The sequence below is a fragment of the Equus caballus genome, chromosome 4 (assembly GCF_041296265.1).
Source record: "Equus caballus isolate H_3958 breed thoroughbred chromosome 4, TB-T2T, whole genome shotgun sequence".
NCBI classification, from domain to species: Eukaryota; Metazoa; Chordata; class Mammalia; order Perissodactyla; family Equidae; genus Equus; species Equus caballus.
In genome coordinates this window covers 30912676-30932573 of record NC_091687.1, presented here as the reverse complement: position 1 = coordinate 30932573, position 19898 = coordinate 30912676, and the positions used below count along the sequence as shown (strand labels likewise).

The window sequence follows — 19898 nt, the reverse complement described above, 5'->3', positions numbered from 1 at the left end:
TACTCGTTTAGTTACTTTCAGCTATCTTTGGAAACATCTGCTCACATTCACCCACACCCCCCCCACCACACATGCATGCACACACAATTAGACACACACATAACCAAACACACACATCTTCCTAAGTTCTTTTATGCACACAATGTTATAGTGCTGCTAATTATTTCATCCCATGTACCATGCCTGACTTGGGCACAAGCAATAGCAGTGGTGTGTATGGTTGCCAGATCAAATTGTTACAAAGATATATTAGTCAGAAAATTTGAGTTATAAATGATGTGAGCTAAACAGTACGGATCTTGGTTAGCAAGAATCATTAACACAATTCGTTGATAACAGAGTATCCTTAATGTTCATCTTATTGACTTCATATTTGGAACTGAAGAGTGATAAAAATGACAGTAAGAATGGGATTTTTTTCAAAAAAGCAAATTTAGTAGACAATACAGTTGCCCAAAATTTGTCAGGCTGTGGGTCATGTGCAGAGTCAAGAAAAGAGAATTAGTAAATTGGGCAAGAAGTTAGTCTCTATTTGAATTTTGAATGTGTCCTATATTTCACATGTTGGCTATAAAATCCCAATTTTCAGTTCCAATATTTAAATCTTTTCCTTGGCAATATCTTATTTCCATGTGGAAGCTTTGTACTTAGCTTCAGATTTTTGACATAAACTATTCATCAGAGGCAGACTTTTGTAAGAAAATGACATGCAAGAGACTGTCGCTCACAACATATATATTTTTAAGATAGAATGGTCTATTTTGTCCAGATTTATATGTTGACTCCCAGTAGACACTGGGAAACTACAGTAATTTATCTCTCAACTTGCTAGGGGATGTTTTAAGCTTCAGTAAGCAGCAGTGTTATATTAGCACAGACCATTTGGGTAAATTTGTTTCAAGGAGATAATAAATAACTAAACTACTTGGTTAAAAATCAGAAATGAAACAATTTGTTCTTGTCATCTGGTGGTGCTTAAATTGTGAAAAATCGCTCTCTAAAGGTTTAACTAATCTATGAATCTAGTTTGAGGCTGTTGCTGGGTTTATCCTATCATACTGCACATAATGCACTGAAATCCACTTAAAGCCTCTGTTTGAGTGTGAAATGCCCACCAAGATGATGTTGTTTAATCATTTGCATTAAAACATTTAGGCAGAAGGATAATAGAGAAACAAGATGACTCAATTCTATAATGTGTGCCTATGATAATTAGTTTATATGCCATACTTTTAAAGTATTAAAATATTAAAGTATACCAGTTATACTGGTATAATTGTATACTTTCTGGAGGAGGGATTGAGGGAATTTTGAGTGATAGGATAGGTAATTTATTCAGAAAGAAACACACACACAAACACACACTTGCAAAGATGCTTGAATTGATCAACAGAGGAGAAATGGAATCTGGAATCTGAAATCTTAACTCTCACCTATTTTGAAACCTGGCAAGTTTTGGTTTTATATAAGTGTTCATGCTCCCCAAGGATAATAAGAGATATTCTTCAGTTGTAGCAGATGAGAGGGACGAGACTCAGCTGCCTTAACTTCTCGCCCTATGTGAATTGGTGAGAACTTGTTTCTTATGAAGGTCAGGGTGTAGATAGTTTTCATCTTTGTTTCTCCAACACTTAGCACAGAGTGAAATCACCAAAGTATTGTTGAATGAGTGGGTTCTGGCTCCCTCTGTTCGTTGTGAGATCCGAAAATCTCCCTGTACAAAGTCTAAGTAGGATGCAGGCAGGGGACAGGGTAAAGGGAGAAGGAATTCAGACGATATTTTTGTGTCTTCTCCTTTAATTCCACCCCCTCAGGCCATTTAACTGTTTTTATATAATTTCCTTTCCCAGTTTTCTTTTAGCACAGAGTTAATTTTAAGCACACTTCATCCCTATGAAAACATCAGAAGTTGGGCTGATTCAGTGTGAGTTGTCCTTTATTCCTGAAAATTGTCCTTTGTCCCAATCCTGTTAAGATTGGTCCTGGATATATATTTGGTGGCTAGTATTGTTGTTCTATAAAAAGTCACACTTTAGGGTGCCAGCCTGGTGGCATTGTCATTAAATTCACGTGCTCCACTTTGGCAGCCCAGGGTTCCCGGGTTAGGATCCCTGGTGCGGACGCCTGCACTGCTCGTCAAGCCATGCTTTGGTGGCGTCCCACATACAAAATAGAGGAAGATTGCCACAGATGTTAGCTCAGGGCCAATATTCCTCACACACACACACAAAAGTCACACTTTTGTTTTTCTTTGCATTTATATTTTGACCATGTAAGAAATAAACATTGTATAAAGAAAGAGCTTTTTAAAAGTAGAAATATAAAGTATCTAATTACAAGGATTATGGACGTGGGCCATACAGTATTAGTTTGTGATTAATGTATTTTTTTTTCAGTTTGCTTTAAAAGAAAGCAGTTTTGGAATTCTGTGTCTTCCAAAGTCCAGAAAGCCTTGTGCAAATGTGTAAAATTTAAATAAACTTTGCAATACATATTTTCGATAAGTTTTAGAAGCAATGTAAAATATGTAAAGGAGGGGTAATAAAGTTTTATAGAAAATATAGTACAGTAAAAAAATGAAAAACTTTTAGAAATTTTCAAATAAACAGATTTTCTTCAATTTTATTTTAATTTCAAGCCCAGTTTAGCTTAATAGAATCAAAATACTTAGTTTGAGTTAAGACTAGCATTTCTTTATCATACTTTATCCTCTTTTGAAACTATATGTGACACTCTAAACATAGGTCTAATCAGCAAATTCTCTTTGTTATACGTGACCGTGTGTCACACATAAAGAAAAAAGTTGAGTAATCAATTTAGTCCATTAGCTCTAGTGCCATGGACCAAGTGTAATCCTAGATATATAAATTATTTTATATTATTGGTCTGTATCCATCATTTTATCTAAAGGATAGGAATTGATATGTTTGAAGATAAATTTATTCTGTGTTTTAACTTTTGATAGAATCCACATTCTAAATTGAAAATTGTCTGTTATGTAAATTACAGAGTTGCAGCAGGGATCAATAAACTAGTAGTTAGATTTGGATCTAAAGTGGATTCAGGAGATTCTCTTGCTTTGTGTATGTGATGAGTTCTTATTTTTGTATTTTAACTTTGTTACAAAACTAGTGCTATAAGAAATGTTCCAGTAATTAGAATTTATGCATGTTAAAATTTGTTAGCCACTTAATAATTCTTCACTAAATGGTATTTTTTAAAGTTCTGTTGATTCTAAATGAAATGAATTCAAACTCATAGGTTTTATTCAGTATTGTGAATCATGTATTCTGTTATTTATCTATATAGTTTTCTAAAGTCATATGACCATAGAATATCTTAAAGAAATAATGATTTTGGGGGGAACATACTTTAAGAAATGCTAATATATTGAATTCTTTTCCCAAGTAATTTTGAAAACATTTTTTGTATTGTGTTTTATTTTAATAAAATTTTAGAGTATCCATGCTTTAGATGTTAAAGAGGCACAGAAAAATGGGTTTTTACATGGTGCTCCAGTTAATAATGAAGACATATGGAAGACGAGTTATATCTTCAGTCAGTTCTGGGGAAAAGAAAGGAAAAGAAAATCAGTATAAGTGGATTATTTTAACATTGTAGAGAACTAGTCTCAAAGACATGAAGAATAGGAATTTTAATTTCCCTGGCAATCATTTTATTCATTTTTTCCATTTTCCCTCTGTAACACAATTTATGCCCATAATTTATATTTATGGCATATTTCAGCAACGTTGATGGCTAGCAGAAATATCCAGATACATTTATTCTTGAGAAGCCAATGCTCATTAATCACTTTGGTACAATATGAGCATATTAATGTGTTAGATAATCTGATATTTTTTCCTATCTAAATTCATGGTTACTCTTGATCCCTCGTCTGAATCTCATGAAGAGATTTCTGCCGATATTGTACAGATACACCTTTCTTCAAGAATAATTTCAGGGGCCGTCCCGCTGGCACAACAGTTGAATTCACATGTTCTGCTTCGGTAGCCCAGGGTTAGCCGGTTCAGATCCCAGGTGCAGACATGACACCACTTGGCAAGCCGTGCTGTGGTAGGTGTCCCACATATAAAGTAGAGGAAGATGGGCATGGACATTAGCTCAGGGCCAGTCTTCCTCAGCAAAAAGCAGAGGATTGGCAGCAGATGTTAGCTCGGGGCTAATCTTCCTCAAAGAAAACAAAAACAAAGAAACAAACAAAAAGAATAATTTCAACACTTGATATATATTTTTTTAAAGTCATGGTTTCAGCAAAATATTAACAAGCCACTTACTTTACATTTTTCTTGAATTGTCCTGTTTATCATGTTATGATTTAGGTGTATGTATATGTGTGTGTGTGTGTACGTATATAACTTTTTTGCATTAGGAATTCTTTATTTTTTCTTGACAAACAGTTCTCAGACCTATACTGAGACCTTTTTTCTCAATGCAATATGTATTTTTCAATATCACTGATAAAGTGTTTTAATATGTTCTTAGAAAATTTTTATTGGTCTTTGTGGAATATGTCATGAAAGGAATATTATAAGGGGTTTATTATTTAAAATATGCACAAAATGTATTCAGTGTTTGATCCAGTATATTTTTATGTTTTACTCAAATCAGTAAAGCACTGTTCTTTTCTTTGTTATAGAGCAATGAAGTTGTCTACTACAATGCAAAGGACGATCTTGATGTGAGTATTTAAAGTTTTATATTAAATTCCAAGATAAATTTAATTATTCTAGAATGATTGGCTTTACAAAACAAGCTGGCCTAGAAGGTTTAGTTTTTCCAAAAGTGTTCTATAGCATAAGCAGAATACTAGTTAGACCCAACAAGGTAATGATGAATTTTGGTGGTTATGTGATCTTTAACAACTTACTATTGGCATCTTCCTAAGTAGAAATGCCCCGTGTTTCTCTGAATCTGAACTCCCACTGCCCCCTGTCCAGATCTCAGTCCACTACACTGACTTAAATACTCTGTTCTCCACTAGCAATGTTAAAGACAGAAATCGGATTTGACCCATCTCTGTAACCTGGCTTCTGTCACCAGGGTTACTAGGCAAGTCTACTCTGGCCTGAACTGCACATACCAGGAAGAACCACTTATTTCAGCTACAATGTAAATGATACCCTGGAAGCTGTGCAACAACTGGCCCTGCCTACCCAATCTTTGAAGCATAGAAATGCTCAATATGCCTTTTTGAATGAATGACTCTAATGTACATATGCATATAATTTTAGAACATGGATTATTTTAGCTTGAATAAGTTAATTCTAATATTGCCAAATTGGGACAGATATTGGGGAGGCATTCGAATTACTTAGTTATGGTGGAAACATTTATAAAATTATAAAATATAATTTTACACTCAAGTTCTCTTAAATTCTCATATATTTGACTTTTTTCATCAGAAAACAATGTCTACATATACTTATTTGTTTATTTAAAAATATTTGTTGGGGCCGGCCTGGTGGCACAGCCATTATGTTTGCACATTATGCTTCGGTGGCCCAGGGTTCGCTGGTTCAGATGCCGGGTGTGGACATGGCACCACTTGACAAGACATGCTGTGGCAGGCGTCCCGCGTATAAAGTAGAGGAAGATGGGCACGGATGTTAGCTCAGGGCCAGTCTTCCTCAGCAAAAAGCAGAGGATTGGCAGCAGATGTTAGCTCAGGGCTAATTTTCCTCAAAAAAAAAAAATTTGTTGAGGGCCTCCTATGTTTTCAATATTCTTCTGAGAGCTAGGGATATATCAGTGAAAAAAATCAAACAAATATTATTTGTCATTCACAGTGTTTTTGGTTTTTTTTTTTTTAGTGAGGAAGATTAGCCCTGAACTAACATCCATGCCAATCTTCCTCCATTTTGTGTATGGGATGCCTCCACAGCATGGCTGATGAGTAGAGTAGGTCCACACCCAAGATCTGAACCTGTGAACCAGGGCTACCGAAGCAGGGTATGCAGAACCTCAACCACTCAGCCGTGGGGCTGGCCCCACACTTTTTTATCTGAATCAAAAATATAGTCCTATATTATGATATAGAATTTTATTCCAGCTATTTAACAGGAAAGTGAAAAAATATATAAAAATAAGTGTAGCTTGTCTTCAGAAAAAACAAAACAATAAATATAGTTTGCTTGAAGTGCCATACCTTCCCAAATTACACTACCATCACTACTGCTTGTGAATACTTTAGTGCATTGAGCACTACTTTGCCTGCACACTACTAACCACTTTGCTCAAATTATTTTAATTCCTACAATAACACTATGAAGGAAATAGATTTTATTTTCTCCATTTTATAGTTGAAGAACTAAGATTGTTTTAAAAAGTGTTTTCTTCTTTCTAGACATAAGTGTTTCACTAGTGCTAACTATCCTCTTATGGTAAATATGTGTGTTATTCTAATGATGTAGGAGGCTTATTAAGGACAAACCGACAGCTAACACAAAATGTTTAAATAGGTTATTGTTTGGTATCCGAATGAATATCATTTTTGTGTTGTTTAGTTTCACCTTTAATATTAGTATTTGATATTTAAAAATTATATGATCATTTAAAAATATATACAGAGTCTTCATCAACCTTCCTGTTGCAACTTTTATTAAACATTTAGTTTGTAAAACTATGAAAAAGATTTTATAATAAATAATGTGAATTATTCTATAATGATTGGCTTTACAAACAAGCTGACCTAGCAGGTCTAATGTTCCCTAAATATGATGATACATATTTTTTCTTAAAACTGTTTAGTTACACTTTTAATGTTAAGTAAAACAGTTCTATTTACTTAAGTCAAGCTTGCTTGTTAATTAGAAAGTTATTTTTTATTTTGCATAGAACTAGCCAGTTTGTTTTTATTTTAGCAATCATATGCACAAATGTAGATATGACTTTTTAGTAAGTACCATTCAACTTTCAGCCCCTATGCTGCAAACTTAGCATATGTGTTCATTATAAGTGGAAAAGTGCACACAGGTTATATACTTGTAACACTTGAGTGTCAATGTTTACATTTACATAATTTGCCAACAGAGATATTTATTCATATATTCAAAAAAAAACTGTGTAAGAGAGAAAAGTATTAATATAAGTGAACCTATTGAACTTTCCTTGTTTTTTGCTTTCTCCCATCCAAAAAAGCCTGTAATATTACTATGGGTTATAAATATGCCTATAAAAAAGATCCGTTCTCTTTTTTAGGCCATGAGATGAACTCTTAGCAAATCAAATCAAAATCCTATAAAAGGCAAAATATCAGCTTCTAAATTTAAAATTTAAAAAAGATGCTCAGCGTTTGGAGAAATTATTTCTATTTCCTTATATATAAATAATAACAGTGCCAGAATAATTTGCAAAGAATATTGCATAGTAGAAAGAGTGCTAAAATAGGAATCAGAGACTTTGATTCATATCCTAGTCCAGCCCTAAGATTATAATCAACCATATGGCATTAAAAGCTATTAAAGTTAAAACTGTTTTTCTCTCATTTAAGACATGCTACAGTTGACTAGGTGATACATATATTTCATTCCAGTTCTGAATATTCTTGGAATCCTGCAAACATAGTCAAGTTTGCTGGAATTGGATGATTTCATGTAAAATTTCTGAGAATTTGTAAAGAATTGTAAGATAATTCATTTTATACTTCACTACAACTTTTTATTGGGGAAATTCAAAGTACTTTACTTATGATAATACTATTGCTTTTGGAAACCCTTAGACATTGAAGAAAAATGAACCAGATTTAATGATTAGTATATTGGTTTGGTTGTCATAGAGAGACCTTAGTGGCTAAAGCAGGACTAAAGTTTATTTCTCTCTCATGTAACATCCCAGGTATAGGCCTAATGTGGCCTCTCTACCATTCAGGCCCCAGGGTGCTTCTCATGTCTTCTGCTCTGCTCAATGTAGCTTTCCACGTTGTGCTCCAAGACTGATGGTCCAATATGCACAATGATTTTGCATTCTAGGAAATAGGAACGAGGCAAGTGACAATGGAGGACATGTCCTTTGCCATTAAGGGCATGTTCTGGAGCTTGCACACCTCACTTCTATCTGTACCCATTGTCCAAAATTTAGTGCCTAGCCTTGCCTAGTTGGAAGAGGATGTGGAATATAATTCTCCCCATCCACCCGCAATAAACATGCACCCAAATAAAGTATAGGGTCCTATTACGAAAGAGAGAATGGGGAGAATACTAACTGGGAGATAATTAGCAGTTTCTGCACATATCTTCAGTTTGTTCTTCTTGATATATTAAAGTTAATTCCAAAACTCTACTTACGTATCTGAGTGACTTCTATCATTTAAATGGAGTCAAATTCTTTAACTTGCAACTGAGGAAAAAATTCTCTTTTACAGTAAAATGATTATAAAATTATGTGCTATAGTGAGTAATTTTTAGTCTATCCTTAATGCATGTATTTTGATCACTATGATCAACATTTTCTGCAATGGAAATAGTTACTATCTTACAAGGAGAGAAAGTTAAGGAATATAAGTAAATGTTGCACTTTGATAGTCTACATTAAGATTTTCGGCGATTACAGCTTTTTTTGAAGATGCTTGGTTGTCTGATGAAGTTGGACTTCTATGGATGGTGAAATTAACTCACCTTCACCAAAAGTTTTGCAATAACATATATATATAGGTGAATTTAATTGACTGCTATACTCACAACTTTATACGTGTCATGCTTGATATTTATATATCAAATGTTCACAAATCATAATGCCATCTCATTGTTTTGATTTGAATTGGCTTGTCATCACTATTCTTTGTTGTGACTATGTATCCCTTTAGGTTTGTATTTTTATTGCTCAAATTCCACAAAGCCGTATAGGTTATTAAAAATTGATGATTGGTAGGGGCTGGCCCCGTGGCCTAGTGGTTAAGTTTGGCAAGCTCCACTTTGGTGGCTGGAGTTCAGTTCCCAGGCACAGACCTACAACACTCATTGGTGACCATGCTGTGGCAGCAACCCACATATAAAAAATAGAGGAAGATTGGCAACAGGGCTAATCTTCCTCAGCAAAAGAAAAGAAAAAAAAAGGTGATTGAAGATTATATAATGTGAGTTTTTCATCTCATATATCAACATCTAATACATAATGAACAAAGGAACTAATTAGAATACTAGATATTGGAACAATATTATCAATTAATAAATTTGTCCTCATATGTTTGAATGGTGATATAAATAACTGAGAGCTAAATATTCTATTTTAAATGTTATGCCTCCTGAAGGAGACTAAAAGATTGTAAATTCTGAACCTATGGTTAGCATTTTTAACTTTTTCTCCAGTTCTGCATTAGCAGGAGAGGATTTGCTTTCCCATCTTTGCCTGGTGGAGTAGTGCTCATTTTCTCTATTTCCCAGCTCTCTTACAACAATCATTTCCTTCTATTTTCCATGACAATTATCTGACTTTAGATGTTATTCTCAAATATTTATTTAAGAGGTATTGAAATGGTCTCATATTTGATGCTTAAAATTTTCTGTACATTGTTAATATATAAATATTCCTAAACATTATATTCATAATTTTTTTCATTGGTAAGATCTTCATATCAGTTATTAGTGCCTTTGTTTGGTATTTAAGACCCTGAAGAAACTTTACTGCTTCTTTCCTAAGCCGATATGAGTTTTCTAATGAAATGGCAGTTTCTTCTCCTTGGAGCACAACCTGTCTGCGTAGATTATTTCCTTGGGTCCTTCCCTAGAGTCAAATAAGTTTCTGGAGGGCAACTCTGGCATACTCACAGCAGCTGACATAGCTCTTACAGGAACTAGCACGTTGTAATCAGTCAATAAGGTTTTTTTCCGGTAAGTCAATATATCTAAGTTAAAATGGAAGCTTCATTTTACGCAAATGTGAAATGACTGAAGAAAACCGGAGTCATATATCCTCCATTTCTGTCCCCTATACTTTGTCTCATTTTTAAAGAGGCTCTATCACTACCACCCCAGTTTCAGCCTAGGCCTATCTGAGTCTCTGTAATTTGGAGGACTGGAATTGAAATACACACCCTGAAGAAAACATTTGCTCTTAGAAAATACCTACTGTTGACCAGAAACCATACCAAATGCTGTATATCATTCTCTGCCCTCAAGTTACAAATATGACAGCAGCAAAGAAAACGTTGCTTGGGAAAAAATCTGTACCATCTGGACTGTTTCCCAATCCTGAGACTGTATAATCCTAAACCTGAAGAAACACTAGGTAGGCCTTTCTTTGTTTAAAACCAATAAAATGGAAACTAGTCACTGGAGAAATCCATGAAAAATTCAGGAACAGTACAGTAGAAATACTTAAATATTAAGACTCAGGAAAATTTTCCTTTGAGATAGTGTCACTTCAGGTACTTCAGAACGAAGAAAAACAACATTAAATGTATGCTTAGTGTCTCCAAAGAAAAAAAACCAGTGTCCTATGACAAACTGACTGAAATAAAATCATCTAAACCAAAACTGCTAAAACAAAATTTCCATTGGAAGAGCTAACAAATTTGACAATGCAAATTATTCATCAGTGATGCACAGAGGAAACAGAAAATACTCCCAGAATGTGAAAAATGTAAAAATAATAATAATAAAAAAGAATATTATGGGAGAAAAGATAACAAATACAGAGGACAGAATGCAGAGATGTGTTTCCAACGATCAAATCAAAATATGTGGATTAGAGTTAATAATCAAAGGTTGAGTGGAGGAAAGCATTCAGATCTGCAAAGAAATCTGTATATACTTGTAGATTTGAAAGACCTACAGTGTTTCTTTCAGGCAAAAAAAAATTTTTTTTTTTGAGGAAGATTAGCCCCGAGCTAACATCTGCTGCCAATCCTCCTCTTTTTGCTGAGGAACACTGGCCCTGAGCTGAAGTCCGTGCCCATCTTGCTCTACTTTATATGTGGGATGCCTGCCACACATGGCTTACCAAGTGGTGCCATGTCAGCCCCCGGGATCTGAACTGGCGAACCCCAGGCCACCAAGGCAGAATGTGCGAACTTAACCACTGCGCCACGGGGTCAGCCCCTCAGGCAAATATTTTTAAAAGGCAAGAACATTTATACCAAAAGCTCACTCAAGGATATCCAAGAGGAGATTTTTACTAGGCAGCTGAATATTTAGTTTGGCCTAGAGTAGTTTGATGTTTAGCTTTTGAGTGGACTTTGAAAACAGGTGGCTGAAATTTCTTCAGCAAGTGTGAAGCTGCATATGTAGCAAGGCCAGATTCAACTACAGATATATTTTGGTGTCCTGACACAAAGTGAGTTTGAATGCCTTTTGATGTGGTGCGTTCTCCAGTTTTCTTTACTTCTACTACTCCTTGTTGGCTCACTCTCAGCCCACTTCATACATCTATACAACATAATAAAATAAAATAAAAGTGCCTTAAGATAGTACAGGATAGAATCCTCAGCACACCAACGTTTAACTGCTAGCAGCTGGAAATGAAGAAGGAGTAGCTTTCGTAATAGAAGTAACTCATCCGAAGGAGGCCGTAGTTTAGGATTAAGTTTGGAATCTCCTGATTCCTATTATTCTTCCATGTTTATTATGCTGGTCTATCACCAAGTTAAGATTTGAATATAAAGAATGATATATTCAAGTGTAATCTATTGATTTTGTTCATTACAATGGTGATATATGGCCTCACCTAAAGGTAAAACAAGCATCCAAAAGTGGTCAATTATTCCTTAGGGTGTAAACTTTCTATTGGCCGCGTCTGAATTAGTCAGTTTGTGGGCAGCTATCAAGTTGTAACCTTTTCAAGGGCTTTGATATATGAAAGTTCCTCAGGGGCATTTGATAATATCTGTGCTACTCAGATCAGTGCTATTTATATTCACTTTGTGCATATGGAAATAAATAGTGACAGCCAGATTTACCACAGCAGTGGCTGAAATAGGGATAGAATTAATGTCACTTAGGATTGTGTAATATGATTAAAAAATTATAACTATAGTCGTTTAAACAGATTTCTCTTTGAAACTTAAAAATGCATGTATAATTGGGCTAAATTATTTGGCGAGCCACAGTTCTCATGGAAGGATATGAGGAATAGAGCCTTATTAGAAATTTAAGACGATCATTCCTGTGTCCAGTGTGCTTGTTAATGTTAACATTCTCTCCTCTAATTACCTGATCATTATATCTTACACCTTTTCCAATCAAATGATAAGTATTCTTTAAAACACAATTCACAGGGCTGGCCTGTGGCTCAGTGGTCAAAGTTTCACGCGCTCCACTTCCACTGTCTGGGTTCGCAGGTTCAGATCCAAGGCGTAGACCTACTCCACTCACCAGCCATGCCTTGGAGGCATCCCACATACAAAAAGTAGAGGAAGATTGGCAGATGTTAGCTCAGGGTGAATCTTCCTCACCAAAAAAAAAAAAAAAAAAAAATTCAGATACTGCCTCCTCTTGAAGCCTTTCTTGGTTTTCCTAGATAGCAAATAGTATTTTCTTCCTCTAGGTGGTCTAAACAACTTGTTACACACTTCTGGCTTTAATATTATAATACGTTACACAATAATATTTGTATACAGGGATAATTTTCTCTATTAAATTTTTAGCAATTTGAGGTAAGGATCTTATTCAGTTTCCTGCTTTAATAGTTTAGAGTAATTGTTGAGATAATGCTTGTAAGGGTAGATGTCTGTTTCAGCACGCATAGTACTTACATAGCTTTTGTGAAGATACGTTCATTTTTTAGAAGTGATGCTCTATTTGCAAACTAAACAGGAAGCCCTTTGCAAGCATGGTGGAAATGAAAATATTTTGTTTCAAAGTTGGGTGGAACAAAGTTACAAGAGGAATGGCAGAGCTGGCTGTGACTATGGATATATTTGAATTAATTCTTAATATGAACGTTTTCCGTTTGTTCATGTGACAGGGCAGGCTACAGAAAATGGGAGTGGCAGTGGACGTTTTTTCCTTATCTTCTCTCATCTTCCCCTTCCTCTCATTGGCCCCAGGGACAGTCATGAGAACTGAGAGTAAAGTCAAACAGACAGTATAATTTCCCCTATTTCCAAAACTGATGCACGTTTGGGATAACTAGCAGAGTTAGAATATTTGTTTGCAATTACTACAAGTGATATAAGGATCAGGATTTTTCATTTCAAGTCTGGACCAATCTGATAAGCTAAGTTATTATGAATCTCTGTGAAACATGAAATCAGGCTTGTTATAATTACTCCATCAAACTAAAGTTCTGTCTGATTCTACATACCATTAGAATAAATAATAGTTATTGAACTTCATTTCTGAAGAGGTTATGCCATTAAAATGAGCATAATGTTTCAATGTCAGATTTTTTTTAACTTTTTATTGAAAAAATATTCTAAATATACAGAAGAGAGAATAGTATAGTGACTCTCCCTAATTGCTTCATCTATTATTTGCTTAAATATTTTAAGATAAATTAGAGATAGGACATTTCACTCCAAAATACTTCTATACACAACTCTGGGGGTTTTTGCCCTAAATAGTAAGGCATATATGAATAATCACTGTATGTGTTGTTATACACAGGAGGTAGCAGAGTGTGATAGTTAAGAGATTGTACTCTGGAGTGCCATTGCCTGGATATGAATCCCAGCTCTGCCATTTTCTGGGTGGGTGATATCGGCAAAGTCATAATCTCTCTGTGTTTCACTCTTTTGTTCTGTAAAATAAAGGTAATAGTAATACCTACCTCATACAGTTACTGTGAAAATTAAGTTAGTTAACACATAAATCACTTAGAACATTTCCTGTCTCATATTTGGCAATCCAGAAATGTTAATAAGTATAATTTTTAAAACAAACCAGCGAACCCTGGGCTGCCAAGAAGTGGAGCATGTGAACTTTACCACTGCGCCACTGGGCCGGCCCAAAAATAATTATTAATACTATTACAAATTTGATTGATTTGAAGTGATTTTAGCTCCAAATGGAGCATGTTTGTATGTGTTAACAATAATAAAAGGGTAGTATATTGAGTTATTTTTCATTTTATTGTTATGTATATAATCCTTGCATGTGTGTAAAAAACTTAACATATTGCACAGCAAAATAAAAATCAGAGTACAATCTTCAAAAAATGTTTAGAAAAAAATGTGAACACAAGGCAGAAATTTGTCTTGATATCATTGTAGGTTTTATATATCCAGGTTTGAAAGGAAAATTAAATGACGATATAAAAAAAAAGCTGTAATGCAAGAATTATTTATGAAATTCCGCATTCAAGATCTTAGTTTTGAAATGTATTTAAGTTCTCAGTTTAGGTTTTTAGAGACATCTGTCCCAATAAGTCCTTAAATTCCATGAAGATTCGTGAAGCAGACTCCCCAAGAAGGCTTGAGTTGTGCCAGCAAACTGCACAATATTCTTAACTCCCAAAGCAAGCACAAAGAAAGCAGATCAGTAAAAGCCCTTATTAACCTAGTTCCAAGATCTATGTTTCTGACTAAAATCCAAGTGAAGTAAGTTCAACCCAGAATTCCCATGTCAATAAATTGAATTGATTTATTTGCTACATTTCATTTTATTGATCGTGTTAAAAATTTCATCTGTCTGGGACATTTGGCTAGTCTGCTGAATTCTGTTGCATATTTATGTTGCTATTTATTTTCTTAGCAGAGTCTCGTCTACACTAAAAATAATTCGAACATACAGTCCTATCTAAATGTCTTTTTAAAAGCTCAATCTTTTATGATCTTATTTTATTTTATAGAAATAAATAAATCTGGTTCTAGAATGAGCTAATAGGGATATGTATCAAACAGCAATGAAATCTATTCTAATTAATAAAGTAAGAGTCAAAGTCTAGGTTTCTTTTCTCACTTTTTTAAAACTATGTTATAGTGTGCAGCCTTTATTTCAGGCTGTGCTAATGACTGATGTTGAATCCTCAAATAGGTGATGGCATAGAGATAGAATATTAATTGCTTCTGTATAATAACTGGTTCAGTCAGGGTTCCTTGTTTGTATTTTGGATGCTATATGTTTAAATAGATTATAATAATACTTAACATATATATACTTATTCTGTACTAGGCAGTAATTTATATGCAGTGTATCATTTTAAGTTCACATTAATCCTCTGTGGAACATACTATTATCTTAATGAGTTTTGGATAAGACAGTATAGTGAGCTTAAGTGATTTGTCTGGTGTCCGCACACGTGGTATTTGAGAGTGCAGGGGCTTGAATGCAGTGCAGTTGGTGTGATCCACAGTAGTAGCAGTGTGTCACTGAGCTGTGCTGCCCTGGCCTATGCCATGGGCACATGTTGGGGACAGAAGAGAGCCCCGGATGGAGCTGTTAGAAATCAAGAGTTAAGGTGAAAATTTTGGGGGATGATTTTGATTTAAAATTTTAATTTATTATACCTATCCATTATTCTGTCCATATTTAATTTTGATGTATTTGGCTTGTATTTTATCCAACCAGCTTCATCACTGGCAGTTGTTAGTTTGCAGTGATTTGCAGTAGGTAAACTAAAATCTCTATGATTAAAAAGGTTGTTAGACTTCGAATCATAAATCTCCACTGTTCTGTCCAATATTCCTAGTGATATTTGCCATGGATACCTTAAAATTAATGCATGCATCCCTGTGTGAAATATAGCCACATTAGTATTCATTGGGAAAAAAACCATAAAACTCATAAAAAGGTAGATTAGATTAGATTCCATTTTTTTTCTGGGAATCTGCCTTATGTTTTGGGCAATTTCTTTTGAAATTTTTTGAGTCTATCTTGAATTTTTTTAATGCTTTGGGCACATTAAGTTTGGAAAATTTGGCAGCATTATATGGATATTGTAAGCTTATCCTATGTACAACATGGGTAAATAAAGATGGGGCTGGATTGTTTGAATGATGTCTTCAGCCTTTGTTTGCTTGCACGTGCATATCAGTTACAAATATGCACTGCCCAATATAAGGATATTTACTTATAAATTCTGTATATATGCTATTGAATTAATATGTTGAGAAACCTCAAAAGAGACTTCTAAATCTTTAAGATAAGCGAAATTTTACAAAGTATTGATTTAGATGACATATGACATTAAAAATCACCAGAAGAAAAACTGTAAAGGTCTTTTGAATGCTTAGTTATTTTGAATGCTTAATTATTGAATGCTTAGCCTTTGTTAATTATGATGACTTCATATTACCATTGGCAATGTCTCAACATGCCATTTGAACACAGGGCATTATTATCACTAGTAAATATAAATCATATTTATAATAGTCTTTTTGATAATTTTACCTTTTTTCACCAACTTGCCTAATTGAATTAATTGAATCACTGTTTTTTTCTTGTGATGAGCATGAGGAAGAGCTCATGCTGGGAACAGAAGCACCATCTCTGTCATTTCCTTTTTTTCAATGCCACTTCCATTGCTAGAATTTCATCTCTAATCATTATTAATTTGCATAAATCTTTTAAAGTTACTAGACTATATGAAATAGATTAAACCAGAGAAGAAAATATGTAAACTTACATTTAAAGTGTAGAATAGTACATTGAAAGTGACTTACAAGTGAGAAGGCAGCTCTCAACCTGTCAATGTGTGATGTTTCCACTTTCTCCTTGTGGTACCTGGAGTGTAACAGGTGACTTGAAACCAGCTCACACACAGTTGGTAAGGCGTTGGGAGGTGGGGAGGGCAGCTAATGTTGAACCACATAGTAAATAGTAGTAAACTTTGATTTTTCTCCCTACTTCATGTGCTAGAAATAGGTATAAGTTCTAATGTTTTCTTCCAGCCCTCTAATGAATTCTTTTGGAGACCACTGAAACACGTGTATTTATTTTTATTTAAGTTCTTATGAAAAAGATGGCCTTAATTATCACTTGAGGGAAGTAAGTTGAAAGACTAAAACCTATGAAATTCAGGAGAAAAGCCTAACTAATGTTTTACTTCATGTTCACCTGCAAATTGTCTGTCTGTTTGATTGATGTCTATAGCTCTACACTACAAAGGTATTGCCCTAAATTAAGACAGAAATTCTCAGAGACAAGGGGTTTGGATACCAAAAAACTCCTTTGATAAATGCTTCTTTATACCACCATTCCACCATTTACATGTTCTTGCAGTTACTTAGCATTAAAAAAAGTCTTGTAAAAAATTTGCATTTAGTTAAAATTCATAGATTTCAGAATTAGTATTTTCAGAGCTAGAAGGAAACTTCCAGATCTTGTTTCCCTCTCTTTCTTTAAAAAAAAACCCTGAGGCGACACAGCAAAGATTCATAGAGTTGGAATGAGAATGAGAACTGAGATTCCTGACTGAGGCGCTATCTGTCCATTTACCGAATTTCTTCCAATGTTTGTTCTTGCTTCATACTGTAATAGAAAAAGCATAAATTTGGGGACCAGCGAACGTGGATTCAAGTTTACTTATTCATTCAACAAATATTATAAAAATGGCAACCAAATATGGTTCTGAGTGATATGCTAGGTGCTGCGATACAACTGAACAATGTCAACGCAGTCTCTCGCCCTCATGGAGATTATATTTTAGTGTAGTGAGACAGCAAACATGGGACAAATACAAAGTTAGATAACTACAATTAGTTTATTGCTCTGAAGGTAATAAATGGGGTAATATTTTCAAGATTCTATGGGGGATAATTTAGGTGGGGGAATCTCCAAGAGAGGATTTTTCAACTGAGACTTGAAGAACAATTAATGCTAGGAAAGGAGACCAGGAAAAAGCATACCAGGCAAAGGGAATGGCAAGCCACAAGGACATCTAAGCCAAGAAGAGCATGATGTGTGCAAGGAGCAGAAAACAGGCCAGTGTGGTAGGAACACAATGAGCAAGGATAAGCAGAGCGAGAGATCTGGATGAGTAATCAGGCAAGAAATAGTCACTCGGAGTCTTGCAGTCCATAGAGAGGTTTTTATTTCATTGTAAATAAAGTGAGATGTTGGAGTCCTGGAGTCCGGGCTCTTTGACTATACCTTAGTTTTATGGCATTAGCCTGTCTCCGCTTCAGATATCAAGGGAAAATAATTGGTCTTTCTACTTTGCAAAAATATTTTTTTAACTTCTTTTGCCCTGACAATATTTCGAAAAGTTTATTTGCCTATCTTAATATTCATGATATGAAAATTTGTTTTTAATTTTTTAGAAATAAAATGGCCTCATTTAAATATTTTCCCTTTATGATTGAATGTATAATACTATACGGTTTCCATGGGAGAGGACTATATTGAACTTTCAGGCTATCTGAGGTCACATAGTGCTTTTCAAATGCAAGACACTATTTCACAATCTCTTAGTACAGAGAAATAGCCTATTTACCTCTTCCCGAAATTTAGGTTACATATTTGTGTATAAAATAGATATGTATATGTTTTTATAGTATTATGTCCCTTTCTAATACTGGTGATTTGAAAATTTCACAGTACATGTGGAATTTAAATCAGCTGCCAACTCTTCTGGTCATCACACTTGCTTGTATTGTGATTCTGATGGCTCTCATCCTTACTGTGTGCTAGGTCCTGGAATAGGTGATTCACATACATTCATCCATCATGCAAATTCATAGTCTATCAGTTTTGAGAATGTTCTCAGATTCTGTGTTCCAACTTTTTTGAATGCTATCACCATAATCTTCATCAGCAACCTGAATACATTTTATTTGAAGAATGTCTGTTTTTGCTTTTAAAATTTAATTTAATAAACATATTTTTGCAGTGATCAGTGCCTTTTTGACTTCATGTAGTTCATTTTTATGTGATTCATATTCATACTTGCCTTGACTCACTCTGTAATATTTAGAAAATGTATATATGTATATTTTGCTTTAATATCCCCTACAGTATTTTTTAACTTGCTATCTTTCTTTGTGTTATTACAAGTTTCAGCTGCTTAATGTTCCCCTTTTCCCCCCAAAGTCTGCTTATTTCAGACTGTTTCTTCCTTTCCTTTTGCACGTCATAATTACTAATAGAAGAATATGTGGAGGCTTACAGTAAATCTCATCTTTAAGAACTAGAATTTTTTCTTCGATTTTCTTTTGACCACTAATGTTATAAATTTACCTTTTGTGTTAACATTAAAACATTCTTTTCGTAATATATTAAATAAATTGTCTCTGTAGTATTAATGCTATTGTTTTCCCACAGGTAGTCTAAGGCATTATAAGGTTTTAATTACCTGAAGAACTAAAGAAATCTTCTGAATTCATAAAAAAATTCTAAAATATCTTGTCTAAAAAATTTTTCCAATGTTGTAATTTCACTAGGGAAAAAGAAAATACACACGTGTGTGTTTGTGTGTGTATATAGGTGTTAAAACATCTCAGGATACCAATGTGTTATCTGGTCATATAAATTTTCAGAGCCATATGGAAAGTTGCTCATTATCCCTTCTTTGTAGACCTGCTGCCTTTTTGTTGTTGCCACATTCAGCCAGCTTATTGTTAAGAAATTTTCTGATTGTTGACTTAAATCTCTTCTATTGTTTATCACTTGCATCACTGCAGTGTGCTGCCAAAATAGTCAAATGTTATGATTTTTTTCAGGGTTTTTTTTTTTTGAGGAGATTCCCTTGGGTATACAGAAAACAGTCTCTAAAATGGAGTTGATAATATAGACCTGAATGTAATCAAAACATTTTTAGTTAGGGGAGAGTTAAAACAACTAGATTTGAACTGGAAAAAAAAAAGTTTAACATAATTAGCCAAAAAAATTGTTATAGAGATGCATTTTGAAAAATGAGTGAGATTCTTAGTTTCTTGCCAGGGGAGGACAACAAGGTAATTCAATATCCAAGGCATAGTTCAAATAGATGGAAAATTAATCTTCATCTTTCAACTCCTGCGGGATTTTCTGGAATTTTTATTGATTGGATCTTAGCTCCCACCT

At 34.3% G+C, this 19898-nt stretch overlaps 1 protein-coding gene across 19 annotated transcripts in view; it reads left to right on the top strand.

Moving 5' to 3' along the window:
• The window catches only part of CACNA2D1 (calcium voltage-gated channel auxiliary subunit alpha2delta 1), a 514911-nt gene that overhangs the window by 311832 nt on the left and 183181 nt on the right, over positions 1-19898 (top strand). For all 19 annotated transcript variants that reach the window (XM_023639081.2, XM_023639086.2, XM_023639083.2 and 16 more), the window contains exon 5: positions 4661-4702. In XM_023639081.2, the coding sequence (XP_023494849.2) occupies positions 4661-4702 (42 nt within the window). The remainder of the gene's footprint in view (positions 1-4660; positions 4703-19898) is intronic.